Below are 22,949 nucleotides of genomic sequence, written 5' to 3' on the forward strand. Positions count from 1 at the left end.
GAGCACTGAGCTCCATGCACAAGGTATCTTCCTGGTTACAGGTTGACAGCCACAAGATTTTTCTTCAGACCATTACAAAACAGAATAAAGACTGCTGAGGCAGGCCAGTTGGCCGAAACACAGCCGTGTTGAGTCCTATATATTTACATGATTTATATGGACCCATCAATACATTTGAATTTATTCTACATCGTCTACAGACTATATACAGTATTTGTGTCATCTTCACTGTGTTCCTTGTGCTTTCAAGTTTGTGAAGACCATGTTCTTCTGTGTTTACATCAAATTCTTTGGAATCTACATTGATTTTAGTCTCTGCTTCAGAGTTGTCGAAACCGGTATGATACAAGATATTTAATCCCTTGAGGAAGTTTACCAGTGAAACACAAATCCATGTTGATTCATATTTATTTGTGAACATTTGAGTTTATAAGTGAAGAAACCTCCATTTGGAGCACTGATATGGATGGAAGCACACAGTGAAAAACTCAGATAAGGGTAAATTACTGACAATCTTTGAAAAAGTTTAGCTTTCAGGTGATGCTATAGGATGATTTTGAATAAGTATGCGATGACAGAAAAATGGAGGCTCACCCATTGTCACAACATTGAGCACTCTTTGGGTTTCTGATCACATTGTATACATTTATATTTGCACATTTTTTTGAGTTGATACGTATATATTATTTGAACCAATAGCTTTGTTCTATTCAGTTGGGTTCAGCATTTAGTGATTTTTACTCCTGATTTATATTTATTTGTAGGTACATAGCATAGAAGACAACTTTCTCCTTTGGAGTGGGAATGAAAATAATTATTTTCTTTTTAAAACTCTTCAATTTTTGTTGAAAGTCAAGACAATCACCTTAAGTTCTCAATAGAATATGGTATGAAGAAAGTAGATTTTTAGATAAGGAATTACATTTTTCTTCTTCAAGATTTTCTACCATGGTTTATAGAAAGCCTACTGACTGCAACACTGAATGACATTTTGTTTTGAGTTTTTATTATCTCTTGATGAAAAAGAATTATAGTTTTATAGTTATAACTAACTTGCAGATCACAGCAGTGTACAACTCTAAAAACAGAAAGAAAATCAGAAAGGAACTACAATAGTAATAGGACAGAATCAGAGAACTCAACTACACAGAAGGATCAGGTGTGAAAGATGGGGATGGGGGAAAGAGTGGGGAAAGGAGGGAGAAAGTTTATTACAGGAACATGATGACAAGATAGCTGAAGCCTCAAACAGAATCAAATACTTGCTGGAACAAACAAGTTTTAAGTGCTACTTTAAACTTTTTAAACAATAATTCTGCACAAAGCGGAAGTGGCATAGAATTCCAAAGTAAAGGAACTGCAAAAAAAAAAAAGGGCTCAGTGCTGAGTTGATTCCAGCTGGGCAAAATGTGAGCTGGGAAGAGAGACGGTGATCATTGATCAAACGAAGCAGACATGTGGGGGAATAGGGGATAGTAGCAGTAGTTAGATATTGCGTAATGACCTAATCGGAATGCTTTGAAAGCTAATGTAAGAGTCTTGGAAATAATCCATTTACCAAATGGGAGCCAATGGAACTTGATAAAGAGGGGTGAAACGTGATCATATTTCTGGGCATGGTGGAGCAAAGGAGTCTGATGTTTCTTGAGAACTGAATCGGAGCAACCAAGGTAATTGATGTTACATTTTGGGTCTGAGACCTTAGCAGTAAGGTCTCTCGTGTTAACCATGCGGTAATCGCCTATGCACGTCGTCAGAGTTACCGCTCGATTTTTGCCGCACGCCAGAAAATAAAATATATTTTCTGGCAGGCATAGCGGCCTCGCATAAAAAATGAAATTACCGCAGGGGTCACAAGGTATTTGGGTGGTAACTCCAAATTGATGCATATTTTTTTGTTACATTTGTACCCTGCGCATTCCTACTCATGGCAGGCTCAATGTGGCTTACATGGGACAAAGGAGGGTTAAGTGACTTGCCCAGAGTCACAAGGAGCTGCCTGTGCCTGAAGCGGGAATTAAACTCAGTTCCTCAGGACCAAAGTCCACCACCCTAACCACTAGGCCACTCCTCCACGTGTAAGCACCTATGTGGCTTAGTAAAAGGGCCCCCAAATTTCTTACTGATCTAGTTTTCCTACAAACTCGTTCTGCTTTATGGAGCTGTTACTTATGCAGATGCAAACCATTGTGAACCCATGGCTTGCTCTGGTGAGTTTGGGATGTTCTGATGGATTTAAGTGGGACAATTTGGTCAAAAGCATCTAAAAGTGTAGCGTGCAGGGAGTCAGTTTCTAAAGAGAGTGTGTCAAAATCATCTGGAAAATAAAAAAGAAGGAGGAAGGTTATGGGGATCAATCATAGCCAAGCCTCCAACTCATTTTTGGGATTGCATGAGAATTGGAGCAGGGGAAGTAATGGACAAATGAAAGAAAATAGCCAGATGATCAGACCAAGGAACCTGTAAAGAAGAAAATGAAGATGAGAGGAATAAGGAGTCAGGAGATGAAAGTACTAAGTCAAGAACATGACCAGCTCGATGGATGGGAAAAGATACCCATTAGAGACAGACATCATTTAAAAGAGACAAAAAATATTTTGATCAGGGTAGCTCAGGATTATCGACATGGGTATTAAAATCACCCAAGATAAGAACATTAGGAAAATGAATCATAGCATCAGCGACGGCATGGTAGCAAGAATTCCATTGCCCTTTGGAAAGGGAAGGAGGACAATAAAAAAAAAAAAGAACTATGTGGCTAGGTCCACAGAGTCATACCGCAAAACTTTCAGGATAAGAAACGGAAAGGGAAATTTCAACAGCCTGTAACGTAGACGAAAAAAAAGGTAGCAAGGTCATCCCCCATCTGAAAAGATCTACTCAGGGAGCATACCTCAAAGCCCTCAGGGAGACAATAGAGAAGAGATTCTTCATAATTTTTAATCCGTGTCTCAGTAAGACAAAGAATATCTAATGAGTTAGTAGTAATGAGATCACAGATGATGGGAGACTTTGACCATAAAGATAGACAGTTGAGCAGACCAAACCGAATATTGCTAACAGGGGGAAAAGTTTCTTAGATTAAAAAAAATTATTTATCTATACAAAAATACAAACTACATATATGGAAGCTTTTTACCTTTTTTTTTTATTTATTTTTTTTTTAATGAGGATATCCTCTTGCTGTCAATAAGAGGGGCATTCATCAAACAGCATTAGGGCCTTGAGTTACATTATTTGGCTTTTAATGTGACTTAAATGGTCCTAATGCTACTTGACATAAAATACTGCAGTGATATTTAAATTGCCATGGGATAGGCAGCAATGATATGCAAAATAAGCAAATGCATGTTTTGCATCACATTACTATGCAAATATCCTAACATGTCTTGTGGTGATACACTGCAAGACACATTAGGGCCCAAAAAGCACGGTAAAATAACCCCTGATTTTTGCTGGGGTTATTTTACTTCCCAGGAGCACCGAGCCACATATATGTGGCTCGATGCTCCTGAGCTTGCAGAGCAGGGTTCCCTTCTGGCTTGAGCATCTCCCCAAGCTCCAGATCCCCTTTAAGCCTCAAGGTATCCCTAGGACAGTAGCATATGAGCCTTGCTCCTGCCCAAAGACCTCCCAGGACTATCCCTGTGGGAGGTGTGGGGGATGGGGTGTCTTGATGCTGAAGGAGAGTCTGGGGGGGTCTTGAAGCTGGGGGGGGGGGGGGTCTGATGCCAGGAAGTCTTGATCTGTGGGAACCCTGTTCTGCAGGTCCGGGAAAATCGAGCCATGAATATGTGGCTTGATGCTCCTGTACAGTGAAATAATCCCTGCAAAAAAGCTGGGCTTATTTTACCATGTTTTTTTGGCCCTAATGTGACTTGCAGTGTATCACCACAAGTTGTGTTAGGATATTTGCATAGTAATGATATGCAAAACACGAATTTGCATATTTTGCATATCATTGCTGCCTAACCCATGGCAATTTAAATATCACCGCAGTATTTTATGTCAAATGGCATTAGGTCCATTTAAGTCACATTAAGAGCCAAATAACGTGACTCAAGGCCCTAATGCTTTTTGCAGATTTGCAGTAATGCCCTGAGACAGGGGAATAATGCTGCTTGTGAGATGGCTTGCAAGCAGCGTTATTTTCTTGCCCCAGAATTAAGCAACCTGTGGTACCAGGATCCCACAGATTGCTAAATCCTGCGGGGAATCAAGGTGCATTAAAAAGTGAACTTTTAATGCACTGAGATGAATTTTTCCCTAATTCTTCTTCAGAAAGAGCTTTTACATATTAACAGAGTTATTTCTCATTACCAACACAAAGAAACTAGACACAGAAGATGTTCCTACATTTATAATAATATATTCATGTTTATTACCACATATTAACAAAGTAATTCACGAGCACTGGGACATTTCATCACTATAGTCATGCTTTTTGAATAAATCTTTGAGAACAGCATTCATAAGCAATAAAAATCTTAAAGAAAAAGTATGCCCTTCAGATATATATATGAAGGACATCAAACAACCCAACCAAATGGATCATTATTATTTGGACATTAAAATGTGGATGCTGTATGACATGCAATATTACTTTAGAAGTCAGGAAGTTAACAAATCCTATAAATGACAGGAATATACATTAAAACATTTTATCACATGCTCTTCTAGTTTTGTCTGTACCATAAAATGTCCTTGCAATAAATTTTATGCAGGCATGGTGAATTGACCATTCAGACACTGTATAGCAGAACCCAAAAGTAGTCTGAAATTGCATTACTTCAAATTTCCTCTGGGAGGTCATCACATTCTTTCAGTTCTTTTAAAATGCTGGGCAATTAATCACATTTTGTTATTGCTTTGAGGTGGTGATCAGAATTTGCTTTTATGTCAATGAGAGCAAAACTGGATTTACAGACTGAATACTATCGGGCTTATTTTCGAAAGAGAAGGACACCCATCTTTCAACATAAATCGGAAGATGGACGTCCTTCTCTCAGGGACATACAAATCGGTATAATCAAAGCTTGATTTAGGACATCTTCAACTGCACTCCATCTCAAGGATGGCCAAAGTTCAAGGGGGCACGTCGGAAGTGTAGCGAAGGCGGGACTTGGGCGTGCCTAACACCTGGACGTCCTTCACCCATAATCGAAAAAAAGAAGGACGTCCCTGACGAACACTTAGACGTTTTCACCTGGTCGTGTTTTTCTTATGACCAATGCACAAAAAGGTGCCCAAAATGTCCAGATGACCACTGTAGGGAATCGGGATTGACCTCCCCTTACTCTCCCAGTGGTCACTAACCCCCTCCCACCCTCAAAAAATATATCTCAAAATATTGATTGCCAGCCTCAGATGTCATACACGGTCCATGACAGAAGTATGCAGGTCCCTGGAGCAGTTTTAGTGGGTGCAGTGCATTTCAGGCAGGCGGACCCAGGCCCATACCCTCCCCCCGATTCCTCCAAAACCCGCCACAAACCCACTGTACCCACATCTAGGTGCCCCCTTCACCCGTAAGGGCTATTGTAGTGGTGTACAGTTGGGGGTAGTGGGTTTTAGGGGGGGTTGGGGGGCTCAGCACACAAAGTAAGGGAGCTATGTACCTGGGAGCAATTTATGAAGTCTAGTGCAGTGCCCCTAGGGTGCCCGGTTGGTGTCCTGGCATGTCAGGGGGACCAGTGCACTACAAATGCTGGCTCCTCCTATGACCAAATGGCTTGCATTTGGTCGTTTCTGAGATGATGGATGTCCTTGGTTTCAAAAATCACCGAAAATCAGAAACGTCCAAATCTAGGGACGACCAAATTTCAGGATTTGGATGTCCCTGACCGTATTATCGAAACGAAAGATGGACGTCTGTCTTGTTTCGAAAATACGGGTTTCCCTGCCCCTGGATCGGGAAGTTTTGCGAGGACGTCCAAATCAAAACTTGGACGTCTCTTTCAAAAATGTCCCTCCACACCACCCTTTGGGCTGAATGCTCAAATAGAATGGCATTACTAATTTTAACAAAATATTTTCTTTTTATGATAACATAATTTCAAAAGTGTTAGTAGGTTTTATCCAAAAATCAGCACAATAATCATCTGATTGCTGTTTTTTGAATGGACTGGATAATTTTTTTTAACTATTTGGCTAATGAGGTCTACAAATGAACAGTGAATTAGTGGGAGGTGTTCATTTTTCAAAACGTTTTCAGAAATATTGATTGGTAGTTAAGGGCTCCTTTTACAAAGCCACGGTAGTGATTCCCAGTGAAGCGAAGGTGACAAAGCCCATTCAAATCCTATGGGCTTTATCCACATTTGCAGCATGGGAATCACTACTGTGGCTTAGTGAAAGGAGCCCTAAATCTGCAATGGATATTGTAGAATTTGGTTTTACAAGCAAGAGCATCAAATCAAGTAATTTGGCAGCCTTTTTAAACAAAAGGTTTTCATTGGTTGATAACGTTAAGTTACAATGACGCCTATTTTTTTTTTTTACATCTTTGTTTTGATTGAGCAATTTTAGTCAATTGTTGTGTCAGCATTTTTAAAATAGCACAGTTCTGACTGTTCTGAATATAATGAACCAATCATGTGATGTAAAGAAAATCAATTATTTCAAATTTAAATGACAAATGCAAGCAACGTCTTTGCAGAGCTCTGATTATCTTGTCATGCACTGACAGTTGAAGAAAAAAATGTCACCCTGATGAAGCCACTCATGGTAATATATAGTAACAAGTCTATGACTGCAGATAAAGACCTGTACGGCCTATCCAGTCTGCCTAACAAGATAAACTCATTACACGTTATGTGATACTTTATATGTATACCCAAGTTTGATTTGTCTTTGCCATTTTCAGGACACAGACCGTAGAAGTCTGCCCAGCATTCTACTTGTACTAAAATTTCTGAAGTTAACGTCAAAGCCCCTTAAAATTTACACTCTACTACTACTACTACTACTACTTAACATTTAACTTAACATACTACTTAACTCTAGCCCATCCATATCTATCCAGTCACGATCAGGGCACAAGATCATAGAAGTCTGCCCAACACTGGTTTTGCTTCCCAGTTACCAGTGTTGCCACCCAATCTACACTAAGATTCTGTGGATATTTTCCTTCTAAACAGGATTCCTTTATGTTTATCCCATGCATGTTTGAATTCTGTTACCGTTTTCATCTCCACAATCTCCTGTGGGAGGGCATTTTATGTATCCACTACCCTCTCTGTGAAAAAATACTTCCTGGCATTACTCCTGAGTCTACCCCCCTTCAACCTCACTTTATGTTTTCTAGTTCTACTGCCTTCCCATCTCTGGAAAAGGCTTGTTTGCAGATTAATACATTTCAAATATTTGAACATCTGTATCATGTCACCCCTGTTTCTCCTTTCCTCCAAGGTATACATGTTCAGGTTGGCAAGTCTCTCTCCTTGTACACTTCCCTCTATCACTTATATATCTAAAGAATGTTGTCCTCAAATTTCACCTTTTTTGGCTATTTCTTCTTTCATTTGCTTTTTTTTTTTTTTTGCCTGACTACTTTACCAGCTGCTGTGAGCTTTTCAAGTATTGAAGCGTCGTCTTCTTTCTGTAATGCCTTGTAATTTATGAAGGCTAACCTCTTTTCCCTTATCTTTTTGGCTATCATTTTTGAGAACCAAAGCTGCCTTCTTTTCCGTACTCTTTGGTGAAATAGTGGCTATTGTTGGCACACTTGGATATCTCTGACATTAATAAGAAGAAGCTCAAGAGGCTATAAAATAAGTTAAGCTGTTTTAGGGAGTACACAGAAAGAATTCACAAATACACAGGGGTAAATTTTATAAAGGGCATTAAGTGCTAATGCACACTTAACGTGGGATAAAAGCTTACAGCAAAATGCATTAAAGTGTTTTGTGGTAATTTGCCTGTCAGCATGTGTTAATCACATGTTATTTATAATTTTTATGGGAGGGGCAGGCCATGGGCAGGGAATTGGCATAGGAGTATTATTTATCTAACGTTCATATTAGCGCGCACTAACTGGATAACGCAGACTTAACGTGGGAACACTTAACGCCTCCTAAACAGGAGGCAGTAAGTGCCCCTGCATTAAATCTTTGCAAGTACTTCAGGCTACTGGGAACATCAGTGCATGACTTGCAATGAAAAATCCTTAAAATATGCCACGTTAAATCTAGGCTTAGCATGCGGAAAAGTCCCACATTACACCCAGATTGAACCATGGTTCAGTAAAGTGACCCGATAGTGTTGTCAGTCTACTGCTAATGGAGGCTTTTTATGACCACTGATATTCACAAGCCACAATGTTTCTTTTTAACAGTGTACCGAGGTCTTTTTTTTTCCCAGTTGCAATAAACTTGAGAAGTTCAGATTGTATGTAGTTTGGTTTTCCTATTTCCAGTGGTGTATCAAGGGGGGGGGGGGGGGCGGTGGAGGCGGTCCGCCCCGGGTGCACACTGCTGGGGGGGTGCCGCGGCACGCATCTGCTCCTCCGAGTTCGCTAAACTTCGTTCATTCGCTGCAGCTCCCTCTGCCCCTTCCTGTTCTGGGGCAGAGGGAGCTGTAGCAAACAAACGAAGTTTAGCGAACTCGGAGGAGCAGGCGCGCGCCGCGGCACCCCCCCCAGCGGTGCACCCGGGGGGGGGGGGGGCACATCGGTGCTCCGCCCCGGGTGCCATCCAGGCCAGGAACGCCACTGCCTATTTCTTTCCTTTTCTCATTTGTACATAAGAAAAAATGTCTGCCAAGAATGCAAAACAGGAAGTTAAAAGCCTATTCTCAGAGCAATGAGTGCAGTTCTGGCTCCTGCAAGAAGAACTTGCAAGCAATCCTATAAAAACTGGAAACATAGACATGGCTATTCACAAGTCTTTCAGCAGATGGCTCTATGTCCTTATTTATCCCACTACAGAAAATGCTTTTTCTTCCTTCTATAAGATAAGATTGGTTACTACTCACCTTTGATATTTCATGTTCATACAAGGGTCTAATTCGGCTTTTGTAATTCACACTAGAGAAAGCAAGTCTGATCACGTTCATATGGAGAGGATACGGAAAGGCACAAGATCCGGCGTATTAAAGGGCCTTTCTGAAAATTCCCATCTTGTCCCATATTTCTTTTAAGTTATTGTTGGCAGTCTGGATAGCAGACTATCCGTTGATATTGATTTAACTAACGAAGGAGCTTATATAGTAAGCTGCACATTAAAATTGGGAGAGCTGATTTTAGCATGCTATTTTCCTGAATGCAGTAAATCAAGTTTATTTATTTATTTTAGGTCATTTATACCCCGCCTTTTGCCACAGTGTTGCAGCCCCAAAGCAGCTTACAATGAACTAATAAAATAAAATTAAATCAAAGACAATGAGAAATGGAAGGGTAGAAGGAACAGAAAGAGGAAGGGAATATAAATACAATCTAAAAGCAAATTAATGAGTAGGCAGGGAAAGGAAAGCAGAAAGAGGAGGAAGGAAGGAAAAAGTCTAAAATCAGGTCTTGACTCGCAAAGTCTCGGTTAGGCTGGTGCACAGGGCATCACAGGGAAGCAGAGCCGGCGATTTCAGCAAAGGGCTGCAGTGAAGAAGTGAAAGTCGGCGGTTTCAGCAGGAACCAGCTGTGAGGAAATGAATGTCAGCAAGGTAGCAGGTTGAACACGGGAAAAGGCGGACCTGACGACCAGCACCTCAATGCCCAGGTGATGCAATGATCCTCCGGAAGGCTGCCGACAATTCTGCAGAATTTGTATGCAGCAAAAGGGCCACTTTATACTCCTTAGCACATGTTCTTTGCATATCCATTTGAGCCCCCTGTGCTACAGATCTCAAAAGGATATCAAAGCCTTTCCGCCCCACCTGCCCTTATCAATCACTCCACCCACAGAGACATCTGGCATTATTCAGTTCCCTATTTTTGCCAGACATTTGACTCCCTCTACCCTCGAACTCCTATAGCAACATTAGGATCCCCCAGCTCCAGCAGCATTAAGACACTAATTCCTAGTAATATTCAACCTTCTGGAAACCCAACAGAATCAAGACACCTCCCTACTTCATCTGCAACATGAGACTCTATCTACTCTCTATTTTTGGGCAAGCCAACTGGAGAATATCTTACTTCATATTAATATGTTTTCCAAATTTGATCTGGTAGTCTGGGTGTTGCCCATGGATGTCCAGAATGAGTAGAGGAGGTACCAGATAGTGAGGTTTCATAGACACCTGTCTCGACCCCTAGCTTGATGAACACTATGGCGGTATTTCTATAAAAAAGGTACTAATCTTTGCACACTGATTCTATATGCAAATGATTCAAATACCAGCATATACATACTTAAATGCTATATGCTATTCTACAAAAAGGCACCTAATACGTGCAATAGCATGTAGTTGCAAGTTGGACATATATGAAGAAGGCATTTGGGTGGAGCATGGACAGGGCTCAAGTTGTGTAAAAAAACTGTAGAATACTATAATTTATGTGCATACTTACATACTATAGGTGCAAGCACTTACACCAGTTCTATGGCTGGCAAAAGTGCTCACGTCTAAATTTTAAGTGCATATTTTACTAGTTATGCTTGTATTCTATAAGGATAGAAGGCAACTACTTTCTTTTATAGTATAGGTGCCACAAAAGCAGCATCTAGCTGCCTCAATATATAGAGTTAGGCACACTCTCTTAGAGGGCAATTCTATAACATGGATGACTATTCTATAAAGGAATATAGGTGCCTACATTGCTTTATAGCAGGGGTTCTCAACCCAGTCGTCGAGGCACACCAGTCAGGTTTACAGGAAATCCATAATGAATATGCTTCAGATAGATTTGTATACAATGGAGGTAATGTATGTAAATGTATCTCACACATATTCATTATGGGTATCCTGAAAACTTGACTGGCTGAGTGTGTCCTGAGGATTGGGTCACGAACCCCTGCTTTATAGAATACTAGCCTAATGGGGTCTATGCATGCATATGCACATAGGAATGAGCAGTTCCATGAGCTGTAGAGTTGTGTGCCTAACTTCTTATAGCAACATGTCGGAGGTATGAGTGTAGCTTGCAATACTCTGTAAGTCACTTCCATAAGTGGGAGCAACACTCATGCATCACCCAGGCGTATCCTTTGCATATACACACATACCCCCCAATTCCATAAATGATGCTCAAAATTGCATGCACAAATTTGGGCATGCTCACAATTTAATTGCGTAAAGAGTCAATTAGCACCAATTTGAATTGATGTACGCATCTTGCTAGGTGCTATTCTATAAAGATGCGTGTATACATTTTAATGCACAATTGAAAAGGGGGCATGGCCATAGGAGGGGCATGGGTGGCTCAGGGGCATTCACTTAAGATGTGTGTAGTTGGTGTAAATCTTCATGCCGAAAACTGGGCGTGGATCCCGGCAATAAGTGCTATTCTACAAACGGCACCTGACATGGTAACCATGCACATTTGATTTGAATAAGTATGAATGAGTCTACCAATAATGAGTTTAGTTACAGTATTATGTTATATTTACTATACAGGCCTGTAAAAAAGGCCTTTTTTATTTCTGCTGAAAATGCATGTGTAGCAAAATAAAAATTGGCATGTGTCCATTTTGGGTTTGAGACCTTACTGCCAGTCATTGACTTAGCGGTAAGGTCTCACACAGTAACCGTGCAGTAATCGTCTACGCATGCAGAGAAGGGTGACGAAAATGATAAAGGGGATGGGATGACTTCCCTATGAGGAAAGGCTAAAGTGGCTGGGGCTCTTCAGCTTGGAGAAAAGGAGGCTGAGGGGAGATATGATAGAGGTCTATAAAATAATGAGTGGAGTTGAACGGGTAGATGTGAAGTGTCTGTTCACGCTTTCCAAAAATACTAGGACTAGGGGGCATGCGATGACGCTACAATGTAGTAAATTTAAAACGAATCAGAGAAAATTTTTCTTCACTCAACGTGTAATTAAACTCTGGAATTCGTTGCCAGACAATGTGGTAAAGGCGGTTAGCTTAGCGTAGTTTAAAAAGGTTTGGCCGGCTTCCTAAAGGAAAAGTCCATAGACCGTTATTAAATGGACTTGGGGAAAATCCACTATTTCTGGGATAAGCAGTATAAAATGTTTTGTACATTTTTGGGATCTTGCCGGGTATCTGTGACCTGGATTGGCCACTGTTGGAAACAGGATGCTGGGCTCGATGTACCTTTGGTCTTTCCCAGTATGGCAATGCTTATGTACTTATGGTTTCCGCCACACGCAGGAAAATAAAAATTATTTTCCAGTGCGCGTATCAGACGCACATAAAAAATGAAATTACCGCCCGAGCCTTGCCAAGAGAAGGCGGGTTATAAATATATAACATAGCATTAACCTTTTTTTCCACTTCGGTGATCTTCTTTCATTTTTGTTTTTAGAACCAATTTGTTCCATTAAAGTTTTGTTTCAAATGTTCTACCCCAGTTCATTTTTTTCACACCAGTGATAAGCACGCAAGTTTAGCAGAAAGTGTGAATATAATAAATCTGATCTGAGACCATATGTATGTGCTATACATAGAGCATGTGTACTACGCAAACTAAATAGTGCTTAGCTTTCAAAAGTCCAACCATGACTCAAAACCTGCATTGTAAAATCCTTATGCAGTTATGTTGAAAGTCCTATCCACATGTGGAAAGCATGTCAAGAGCAGTCAGGTTCCTTAGCTATACCAGTGCTCATTGATAGACGTTTTGGAGTGCTGGAGCTAGAACACGAAATGAAGCTTGGAGTTGGAATCAGAACTTGGAATTGGAATCTGAGTTAGAACAGGGAACTGGACTCAGCATGAGAACTGGACATGGAGCTCAATAAAGGAGCTGGAGCAGGAACTTGGCATGATAACCAGATTTGGAACTCATTATAGGAATCTAAAGCTTAGGGACTGTCCTTCCATGTTAAATTGTACAGCGCTGCGTAACCCTAGTAGCGCTTTAGAAATGTTAAGTAGTAGTAAGTAGTAGGATGGAATGGAAGCTCAGAGCAGAGACTAAACTAGAAGCTTCAGTGGGATCTTGAAGCTTGACAGAGCCTGGCAGGGACATGAGCCATGAAGGAGTAGAGATGGAACAAAGTCTGTAGCTATAAATGAACTTAGAGCAAAAACTAGAGTCAGAACAGGAACTTGGAGCTGTAGCTGGAACTTGAGGTAAGAATCAGGACTTTGCCTATGAATTAGCGTTCATTTCTCTAGAGGTCTGGTCACCTTAAATGACTTCCTGTTCTCAGCAATCCCGTTTTATCTTAGCTTTGACCAATCCGATTCACCAAATAGAGTTGCCTTATTCTTCCTACTATAGTTGTAGCCATTCTTAAGAGAATCCTACAGAAAACTTTGCATCAAGTGCTCTGTCATATAATTTTAAATAAAATCATGTTTTTTTTAAATTATAATTTTATATTGCCGTGTTAGGTGTGAGTTAATTTTTGTTGCTTTAGGACAGTGGTTCTCAACCCAGTCCTCTAGGCAGACCCAGCCAGTCAAGTTTTTTAAGATATCCACAATGAATATGCACAACATAGATTTACATACCAAGGAGGAAGTGCATGCAAATCTATCTCATGCATATTCATTGTGGATGTCCTTAAAACCCAACTGGGTGCCCCGAGAACTGGGTTGAAAACACAGATTTAGGAGAAGGGGATTAATTTTTAAAGAGCTAATTTGTTTGCAAAAAGACATTCTATTTTACCTCTAATTCAAAGGAAAGAAAGGCTAAGAATACTCTTTGAAGTAACAGCACTTTAGAAACATAGAAACATGACGTCAGATAAAGGCCATATGACCCATCCAGTCTGGCCATCCTCCGTAACCCCTAATTCTTTCTGTTCCTAAGTGATCCTACGCAGTGGCGTAGCTACGTGGGGCCTGAGGGGGCCTGGGCCCCCGTAGATTCCAGCCTGGACCCCCTACCGGCGAACCCGCCCCCGCCGCCGCCTACCTTCACTTTTGCTAGCGGGGGACCTCACTCCCCGCCAGCCGACGTCCTCTCCATCCTGCTCCTGCTGTTGCATGCATTGCTGACGTCCTGCACGTTGTACGTGCAACGTTAGACTCAGAGAACAGAGTCTGACGTCCTGCACGTACAACGTGCAGGACGTCAGCAATGCATGCAACAAGAGCAGGAGCAAGACGGAGAGGATGTCGGCTGGCGGGGAGTGAGGTCCCCTGCCAGCAAAAGTGAAGGTAGGCGGCAGCGGGGGAGGGTTCACGGTGGGAGGGGGGTCGGAAAAGACGTGGGGGGCGGCAATGGCAAAGGGGGGGCGGTGCCGGGGGGAGGGCTAAAATGTGCCCCCTCCCCTCGGGCTTTGGACCCCCCTCCCACGGAAGTCTGACTACGCCCCTGATCCCACGTGCTTATCCCATGCCTTTTTATATTCTGGAACAGTCCTCAACTCCACAACCTCCACCAGGAGGCCATTCCACGCCTCTACCACCCTTTCTGTGAAATAGTACTTCTTTAGATTACTCCTAAACCTGTTCCCTCTTAACTTTGTCATATGCCCCCTCATTCCAGAGCTCTCCTTCCTGTATATAAATGCTCTTGAGATATTTAAACATCTCTATCATATCTCCTCTCTCCCTCCTCTCTTCCAGCATATACATGTTGAGGTTCATAAGCCTGTCCCTATAATTTTTGCGTTCAAGACCGCTTACTAATTTTGTAGCCTCCCTCTGGACTGACTCCATCCTGTTTATATCTTTCCGTAGGTCTCCAGAACTGTACGCAGTACTCCAAATGGGGCCTCACCAGATACTTATACAACGGCACTATCACCTCCTTTTCCCTGCTGGTCATGCTTCTCTTCATGCACCCAAACATCCTTCTGGCTTTGACGGTCGCTTTTTCTACCTGTTTGGAAGCTTTAAGGTCATCAGACACAATCACCCCCAAGTCCTGCTCTTCCTTCGTACACTGAAGTACTTCACCCCCTATACTGCACCATTCCCTCGGATTCTTGCGACCCAAGTGCATGACCCTGCATTTTTTGGGATTAAACCTTAGTTGCCAATTATCGGTCCATTCCTCCAGCTTCGCTAGGTCCTTCCTCATGTCATTCACACCATCCAGGGTGTCCACCCTGTTGCAGAGTTTAGTATCATCCGCAAAGAGACAAACCTTACCAGACAGCCCTTCCGCAATATTGCTCACAAAGACGTTAAAAAGAGCTGGCCCTAGGACCGATCCCTGTGGTACTCCACTGACGACATCCTTTTTTTCAGAGCAAGCTCCATTTACCACTACCTTTTGTAAGTGTTATCTGGATTGCCTAGGCTGTGTCAGCATTAGCGCACCGTCAGCCACTAGTGTGACTTTGTAAAAGCGAGGGTAAGTTATCCGATAGCAATGACATTCAGTCCTCTTGTCCAGTTAACTATTCTTCATGTTATCTGGATGGTGGACTGAAATTGCTGCAGTGGATCTCACTGCTCCGCATAGAGATTCTCTGGATAGTGGTGCTGAATATATCTGCATAATTTAAGCGTCATGGCCAGCACTGAAAAATAAACTCCACGTATTGAAATATTGAGTCATCTAATTTTATTTTGGTTTATCTTTTGTCCCAGCCTATAAAGCTTTCCATTGTACATTGTCTCAACACACTTGTGTGTGCATACCAGCTCTCATTTCTGCATACTGGCTGCACTTTGGAATTAATCATAATCAAAAGCTGAAAATGATACTGTACCTGTTCTACCAAAAACCAAAAGTGCAGATTTTAGCTGTAGGTCAGAAGTAAGAATAATTTTTTTTTTAAAAACTGTCTTTTAAGTCTGTGCTTGCATGGCATCACCATAGCTAATTTTTTGCCCAGGGAATTCATTTCCCTTCTACTTCACGACAAAGAAAAAAGATTATAGAAAAAAAAATCATCAATCAAAATCTTCTGCAAAGAACTGGGATACCTTGTGCATAGTGATAACTCTCTTTGACTTTTCTTAAGTTAATAAAAGATATTGGTAGAGAACTGTGAAGAAAAGAGAGGCAGTGACTAAGGGGTCCTTTTACTAAGGTGTGCTAATGGATTTAATGCACTACATGCTAGGGTACGCTACATGCTAAGAAGCCCATAGGTATAAAATGGGCTGCTTAGAATTTAGCATGTGCTAAATCCATTAGCACAAATCAGTAAAAGGAACCCTAACAGTGACACTGGCAGAACTGATGCTATACCGGCTTCTGACATAAAGGCAAGGCTTTTTTTTCATTGCATGTATACAGAAGTACTCTTGGATGCTAATGTTCCTAAGCAATCATTACACAGATGTGTGGTAGATATGTCTCGTATGTTGTAAATCTGTTCCAGGAGCCCTTTTACTAAGCCGCATATAGGCGTCTACATGCGCCCAATGTGCGTCAGTTTGGAGTTGCCGCTCGGGTACTGCGTGGCCCTTGTGGTAATTTCATTTTTGATGCGTGTCTGTTACGCGTACCAGAAAATAATTTTTAGTTTCTGGCATGTGGCAGAAACCAGGCAGTAATCGTCATTCTACGCATGTAGATGATTACCGCATGGTTAGCATGTGAGACCTTACCGCTAAGTCAATGGCTGGCGGTAAGGTCTCAGACCCAAAATGGATGTGCGCCAATTTTTATTTTGCTGCATGGCCATTTTCAGCAAAAATAAGAAAAGTCCTTTTTTACAGACGCACTGAAAAATAGATCTGCGTGCGCCCAAAACATGCCTACACTAGCACAGCCCAGTTTTCAGCACACCTTAGTAAAAGGACCCCCCCCCCCCCAATGTCTTCCTCTTGCCAAATATCAGTGTTATGCTTTTCTTTTTACAGGTAAGTGACAGTTACTAGATAGTAAACAAATATTTGGTGAGCTCTGTTCTTGCTAAGCTGAGCGGGAGTCCTTCAACTGCATTGCTGCTAGTGGGAGGTGGTGTTTCAATACTGAGTATTCTATGGCTAGACATAGGCAGGTTCCCTGGAGTCCAGCAGAGCTTGCCTGTCCCTCACTATTGAAAATGTGATAATGAAACAGCACCGCCCACTGGCAGGACTGTAGGAGGAGGACTCCCGCTGAGCTTAGAGGGAACAATGATGGTGAGTAGGTCTTTGATGCAGCTGGTATATCGGCAACTGCAGAAACTTCCCAATATGAAGAACAGAAAGGTTACGCTTTTAGAAGAGTGGTCCAACTGTGTTACTTTCTCCCATCCCCCTAAGTAGATTCATCAAACTATTTCCCAAAATTATGCTCTTTAATTATGCTGCTGCTGCTGCTGCTCATCACAGGGCCGCTGAGAGACTGTGCCGAGCCCGGAGCAAGGCTGCCCCCGGGGCCCCGCCCCCACTGCCCCCCTGAGGTCATTATCATCGCCACTCCCCTCTGTCCACCACCGGGCCGGGCCCCACTGAATTCAAATCATAGCGCCTCACCTCGACCTCACTCCTTGTGAAAGAAGTTCAGCAGTGGCAGTCTGCAGATCGCCTTGGGCCTTCCCTCCCTGTGTCCCGCCCTTCTCTGACGTAACTTGCGTGAGGGCGGGACACAGGGAGGGAAGGCCCGAAGGGAGGTGACCTGCAGACTGCCGCTGCTGTGCTTCTTTCACACGGAGCGAGGTCAAGGTGAGGCGCTATGATTTGAATTCAGGGGGGCCCGGCCCGGTGGTTGAAGGAGGGAGGTGGGTGGAGGGGACTGCGGCACCGGGCCCCCCTTGGAGGCCCAGGCCCGGGGAATTTTGTCCCCCTGCCCCCCACCCCCCCTCTCGGCGGCCCTGGCTCATCATGATAGATTGAGGACCAGCTTGAAATTTCCCTTGGATTCTTCCAATGATTATTTAAGTTTATAATTGTCAAAGATACTAAAAATGTATTGTGGAGGCAGTGATGGTGACACTATTACTGGAGATAATACTAATAGTACTCATATTATGGCACTGTTATTGATGAAGTATTAAACGATTCCAAGCATCCCCTTCTGTTTTGCACTAATATTTTTACTACGTGTGTGTGTCTAATTTTGGTGTTAATTTTTCACAGTTGTTACTTTAGAAATGTATATTAAAAAGGGGAGACCATAGAACCTATGTATCATATCTACATTCAAGCTTTTGCATCCACTATTTAAAATGTGTAAATTAAACCTTCCTTGTCATATGGGACTTGGTGGTTAGATTTGCAGTTAGTACTTAAAAGTTCCTTTTATCAAGCTGTGGTAAAAAGTGGCCTTAGCATGTCCTTAGGTGGATCTCTCCCACACGCTAAGGTAATTTTTACCACAGCAGTAAAATGGATGGTCTTCCAATTTTTGAATTTAATGTTGCCATTAAAATGTTGTCATAGTGCATGAGCATATACCGATACCTGTTTTGTAAATGACAAAGACTAATGTGTTATTCCTCCACTAATCAACTACTGCGCAGTAATGTAGATGCACTAACTTGTTAGTGCAAAAATACCCATTCTCCGCCCCCCCCCCTGACACACCCCCTGAAAATATTTTAGTATAGAGTTTGCATGTACAGAGTGGGATCTTAAAGCAGGATGCCTTTATTGATCCCATGGTAAACCTTTTTAAGCTGCAAGCACTTACCACAGCTTAGTGAAAGGACCCCTATGTTTCTTGCAAGTGGTTGGTGAATAATGGTCAATGAAGGTACTTCTGTCATTGCTGCTTATAATTTCATTTCTTATATTGTATGAGCTGTTTGCCGCTCTCTCTGTTGATTTTTGTGTAGCTAGTTTTTGCAGCTGTGCACACCTTACTCTGAGTAAGTAGGTGGTCTTTCTGTTTAGGGAATCATACTGTACGGCGAACAACCAGGATCAATGTAATTATTTACAGACTCTCCTGCCAGTTACGAGAGATTATGTATCAGCCTATGTTTTCATTCCTCTTTTTCTGGACTATCCCCACTGATTATGGGTGTGTTGAGGGTAGGGGGAGTAGCGGAAAGGGCCCCACTGTTCTACCTGGGGATACCTCTTTTTTTCTAAGATTGTCTTTTATCAATCATGCCTCATGCCTCAATAAGGGGGTCTTTTATTTAAGTGCGCTGGCGTTTTTAGCATGCATTAAAAATAGGCACACGCTAAATGCTAAAGATGCCCATAGGAATACATTGGCGTCTTTAGCATTTATTTTGCACCTATTTTTAACACGTGCTAAAAATGCCAGCGTGCCTAAGTAAAAGACCCCCTAAATTGGTTAGTCCTCAAGTTGCTACCAGTGTCTTCGGCATATTGGTTAAACCAGACTATTACAGCTACCCAAACTTTTTTGTATCTCTTATATAATGTATAATATCTATCTATATGCATTGTACATAATTTATACATGCAATATATTTCCTTTCAATGTATTGTGCATCACAAAAACACATTATGGATTTATGTTAAGAAAGAATATACTGTGTAACTTACCCTGAAAATACAACTGGAAATATTGAAATTTTCTTTCATTACATCTAGTCAGTAAGAGCTACACTCAGGACACAGCTTCCTACTGACTGCAGCGGGAACAAATGCATTCTTTAATAAAGGTCTTTGATCTTAAAGCACGATAGTTTCCTACCTGGTATCCATACATTGTTTCATTTTCATCAAACCCGCAGGCATCATAGTAATGAGGGAAAGCGTCAGACCAGCCATCTTCTGTGCAGTTCCTGCTGACAACCCCTACATCTGAACACAACAAATGCACTGTTATGAAATGTCAAGAAAGAACCAGACCAAATTAAGCCCTTCAATTAGGGTTAAGACTCCAGGTAATGAGATTACTAAAAGCCCTGCCATTATTACAGTTTTTCAGTTTTCCATATCTATATCCAGGGAAATTCCAGACTTGCAAAGCTGAAGATTTACATGAAAGTCCAAGAACAAAGCACATGTGTTTTTTCTTTTTTTTTTTTTTTTTGACATGTTAATCTCCTCTTTTGGCAGACCATAGCACAAAGTGAAAACCATAAATAAAGACTGCTTCAAAATTGAAAATTGCTCTTTATCCATTGGTAGACTAACCTGCTTATAATCGAAAGAGAAAAACGCCTATATTGCGTCCCAAATCGGGAAATGGGCGTCTTTCTCCCGTAGGCGCCAAATCGGTATAATCGAAAGCCGATTTTGGGCGTTTCCAACTTCAATCCGTCACGGAAACGGGTAAAGTTGACGGGGGCGTGTCGGAAGCGTGGTGAAGGCGGAACTGGGGCGTGGTTATCGGCCAAGGAGAGATGGGCGTCTTTAGCTGATAATCGGGAAAAAGAGGCGTTTTTACCGCGATTTTGGGTCACTTTTTGTGGACCCTTTTTTTTCACGAACAAGTCCCAAAAAAGTGCCCCAACTGACCAGATGAGCACTGGAGGGAATTGGGGATGACCTCCCCGCACTCCCCCAGTGGTCGCTAACCTTCTCCCACCAAAAAAAACCCTAGCTCCCTTACCTTGAGTGCTGAGCCCCCAAATCCCACTCCCCACAACTGTACACCACTACCATAGCCCTTAGGGATGAAGGGGGGCACATGTGGGTACAGTGGGGGTTTTTGGAGGGCTTAACATTTACCACCACAGGTGTAACAGGTGGGGGGGGGATGGGCCTGGGTCCACCTCATTCCTTTGTTTTCCATCCTCCCCAATAGATCTTCCCCCAATGATTTACATCCTGTGGTGAGGTACAAAGGACACTCAGGATAGAAGACAAAGCAAGCTTCCTCCTACCCTAATAGTACTCGCTGCACAAGGCCAGAAAAGTAGATCAAAGCATAATATTCCTTGATCCTTAGTGATATCATTTCAGAGCCAGAGAAACACCATTCCTATCTGTGTACATGTGTGAAAGTAAAGGTTGATCTTGGTACTGCTGAGCCCCATACACATTCTTGTTTTCAGAGTGGGAGGGGTAATGTTATGGTATTATATCTGATGGAAGTGTAGGGGTATACAGAGGAATTAGGACTGATGAGCAATTGTAACCTGTGTCATGATGGGGTTATGGGGAGATTAAGGCCACCAGGGACCTTTGTGTCAAAGAGGGACAGTGGAGATGAAATCCCTCAAGATATTTGTCCCAAAGTGAAAGGAAGGAGTAATAGAGGGAGTCAAAACTTTTCATGTACCCAAAATAGTTAACGCTAAGGAAGGTATTACAGTAATTTTTCTTTTGGCTTGAGAGTGGGAAATAGTGGGTAGAAGAGAGCACAGAATACAATTTCCACACAACTTATGGCATTACTTTAACTCAGGACCTTGGTGGAGGAAAACCATAAATGACCTTCACATTCAAAAAAAGCGTAGAGGGGTGTAACCTACACAGAGCAGCAAGTACATCTCTAGCCAGCTTAGTGGATGAACTGGATGGACCATACTGTTCTTTATCTGCTGTCATTTACTATGGGGTTCTTTTAATAAGGTGCGCTGAAAAATGTCCTGCAGTAGTATAGGTGCGTGTTATAGACACATGCAGAATCATTTTTCAGCGCTACTGTAAAAATGCCTTTTTAAAAATTTTGACTGAAAATGGACGTGCGGCAAAATGAAAATTGACCCGCATCCATTTTGGGTATGAGACTAAACCGCCACCCATTCACTTAGCAGTAAGGTCTCGTGTGTTAACCGGGCAGTAAGGGTCTACATGCGTCAGATGCCTTTTAGTGCCCAGTAGTGCCGCATGCCAGAAAATAAAAATTATTTTTTGGCACAATACTACTACTACTTATCATTTCTAAAGCGCTACTAGACGTACACAGCGCTGTACACTTGAACATGAAGAGACAGTCCCTGCTCGACAGAGTTTACAATCTAATTAGGACAGACAAACAGGACAAACAAGAGATAAGGGAATATTAAAGTGAGGATGATAAAATAAGGGTTCTGAACAAGTGAATAAGAGTTAGGAGTTAAAAGCAGCATCAAAAAGGTGGGCTTTTAGCTTAGATTTGAAGACGGCCAGAGATGGAGCTTGACGTACCGGCTCAGGAAGTCTATTCCAGGCATATAGTGCAGCAAGATAAAAGGAACGGAGTCTGGAGTTAGCAGTGGAGGAGAAGGGTGCAGATAAGAGAGATTTACCCAGTGAACGGAGTTCCCGGGTAGGAATGTAGAGAGAGATGAGAGTGGAGAGGTACTGAGGAGCTGCAGAGTGAATGCACTTATAGGTCAATAAGAGGAGTTTGAACTATAGGGAACGCGCGCCAAAAATGAAAGTAACTCAGAATTGGTGCACGTTGGGCACGCGTAGGCCCTTACGCGGCTTAGTAAAAGGGCCCCATATGTTACTAAATACTGATACATGCTATTTTGAACACTGCCTGCTATCATCATTAGTGGCTAGTTTAGCCTGCACATCAGAGCTTTAGTACATGTGCACACTAAAGGGAGAATTCTATGCTTGTAAATGATTAGAATAATGGTACTTATATAATTGTGCACATACACACATAACTTCCAAAAGACTACGCACTATTCTGTAAATATCTGCTTAACTTACATAGGGCTCCTTTTACTAAGTGGCCTTAGCACACCCTTACACGGTTCTTTCCCACACACACTAAGGCCATTTTTAGAGCATCTGGAAAATGGCCAATTTTCCATTTTCTGAATTAATGGCAATGCACTAATGTTGCCATTAGTCTGCAGTCATTATGAAAAATTAACCCATATCATGACAGTAATGAACCTCACTCGTAAGCCAGGGTGTATGGAGTATGGTCTCTCAAATTTACTGCTAAAATTCACTTGAAATTTATAAAATGTAACACACATATATCCAACATCTCCTCTTTAAATTCTATTTAATCAAGTCTGTCTCTCTCAACCACAGAGGAAAATATGTCTGCATCTTTCTGGCACATTTGCTTGGTCTCTGACTACGCTGCATGAGAACAGTGTGGTGACTGAAAGTGAACAAGCACTTGATGCTTTTTTGTAGCTCTGGTATCATGGTGGGAGTGTACTC

General features: G+C 42.0%; 1 protein-coding gene across 1 annotated transcript in view; it reads right to left on the minus strand.

Moving 5' to 3' along the window:
- Positions 1-22,949, minus strand: part of ADCYAP1R1 (ADCYAP receptor type I) — a 273,281-nt gene that overhangs the window by 117,674 nt on the left and 132,658 nt on the right. The window contains exon 5 of the mRNA XM_030189904.1: positions 19,576-19,685. Within this exon, the coding sequence (XP_030045764.1) occupies positions 19,576-19,685 (110 nt within the window). The remainder of the gene's footprint in view (positions 1-19,575; positions 19,686-22,949) is intronic.

This window comes from Microcaecilia unicolor, chromosome 1, assembly GCF_901765095.1.
Source record: "Microcaecilia unicolor chromosome 1, aMicUni1.1, whole genome shotgun sequence".
Lineage (NCBI taxonomy): Eukaryota > Metazoa > Chordata > Amphibia > Gymnophiona > Siphonopidae > Microcaecilia > Microcaecilia unicolor.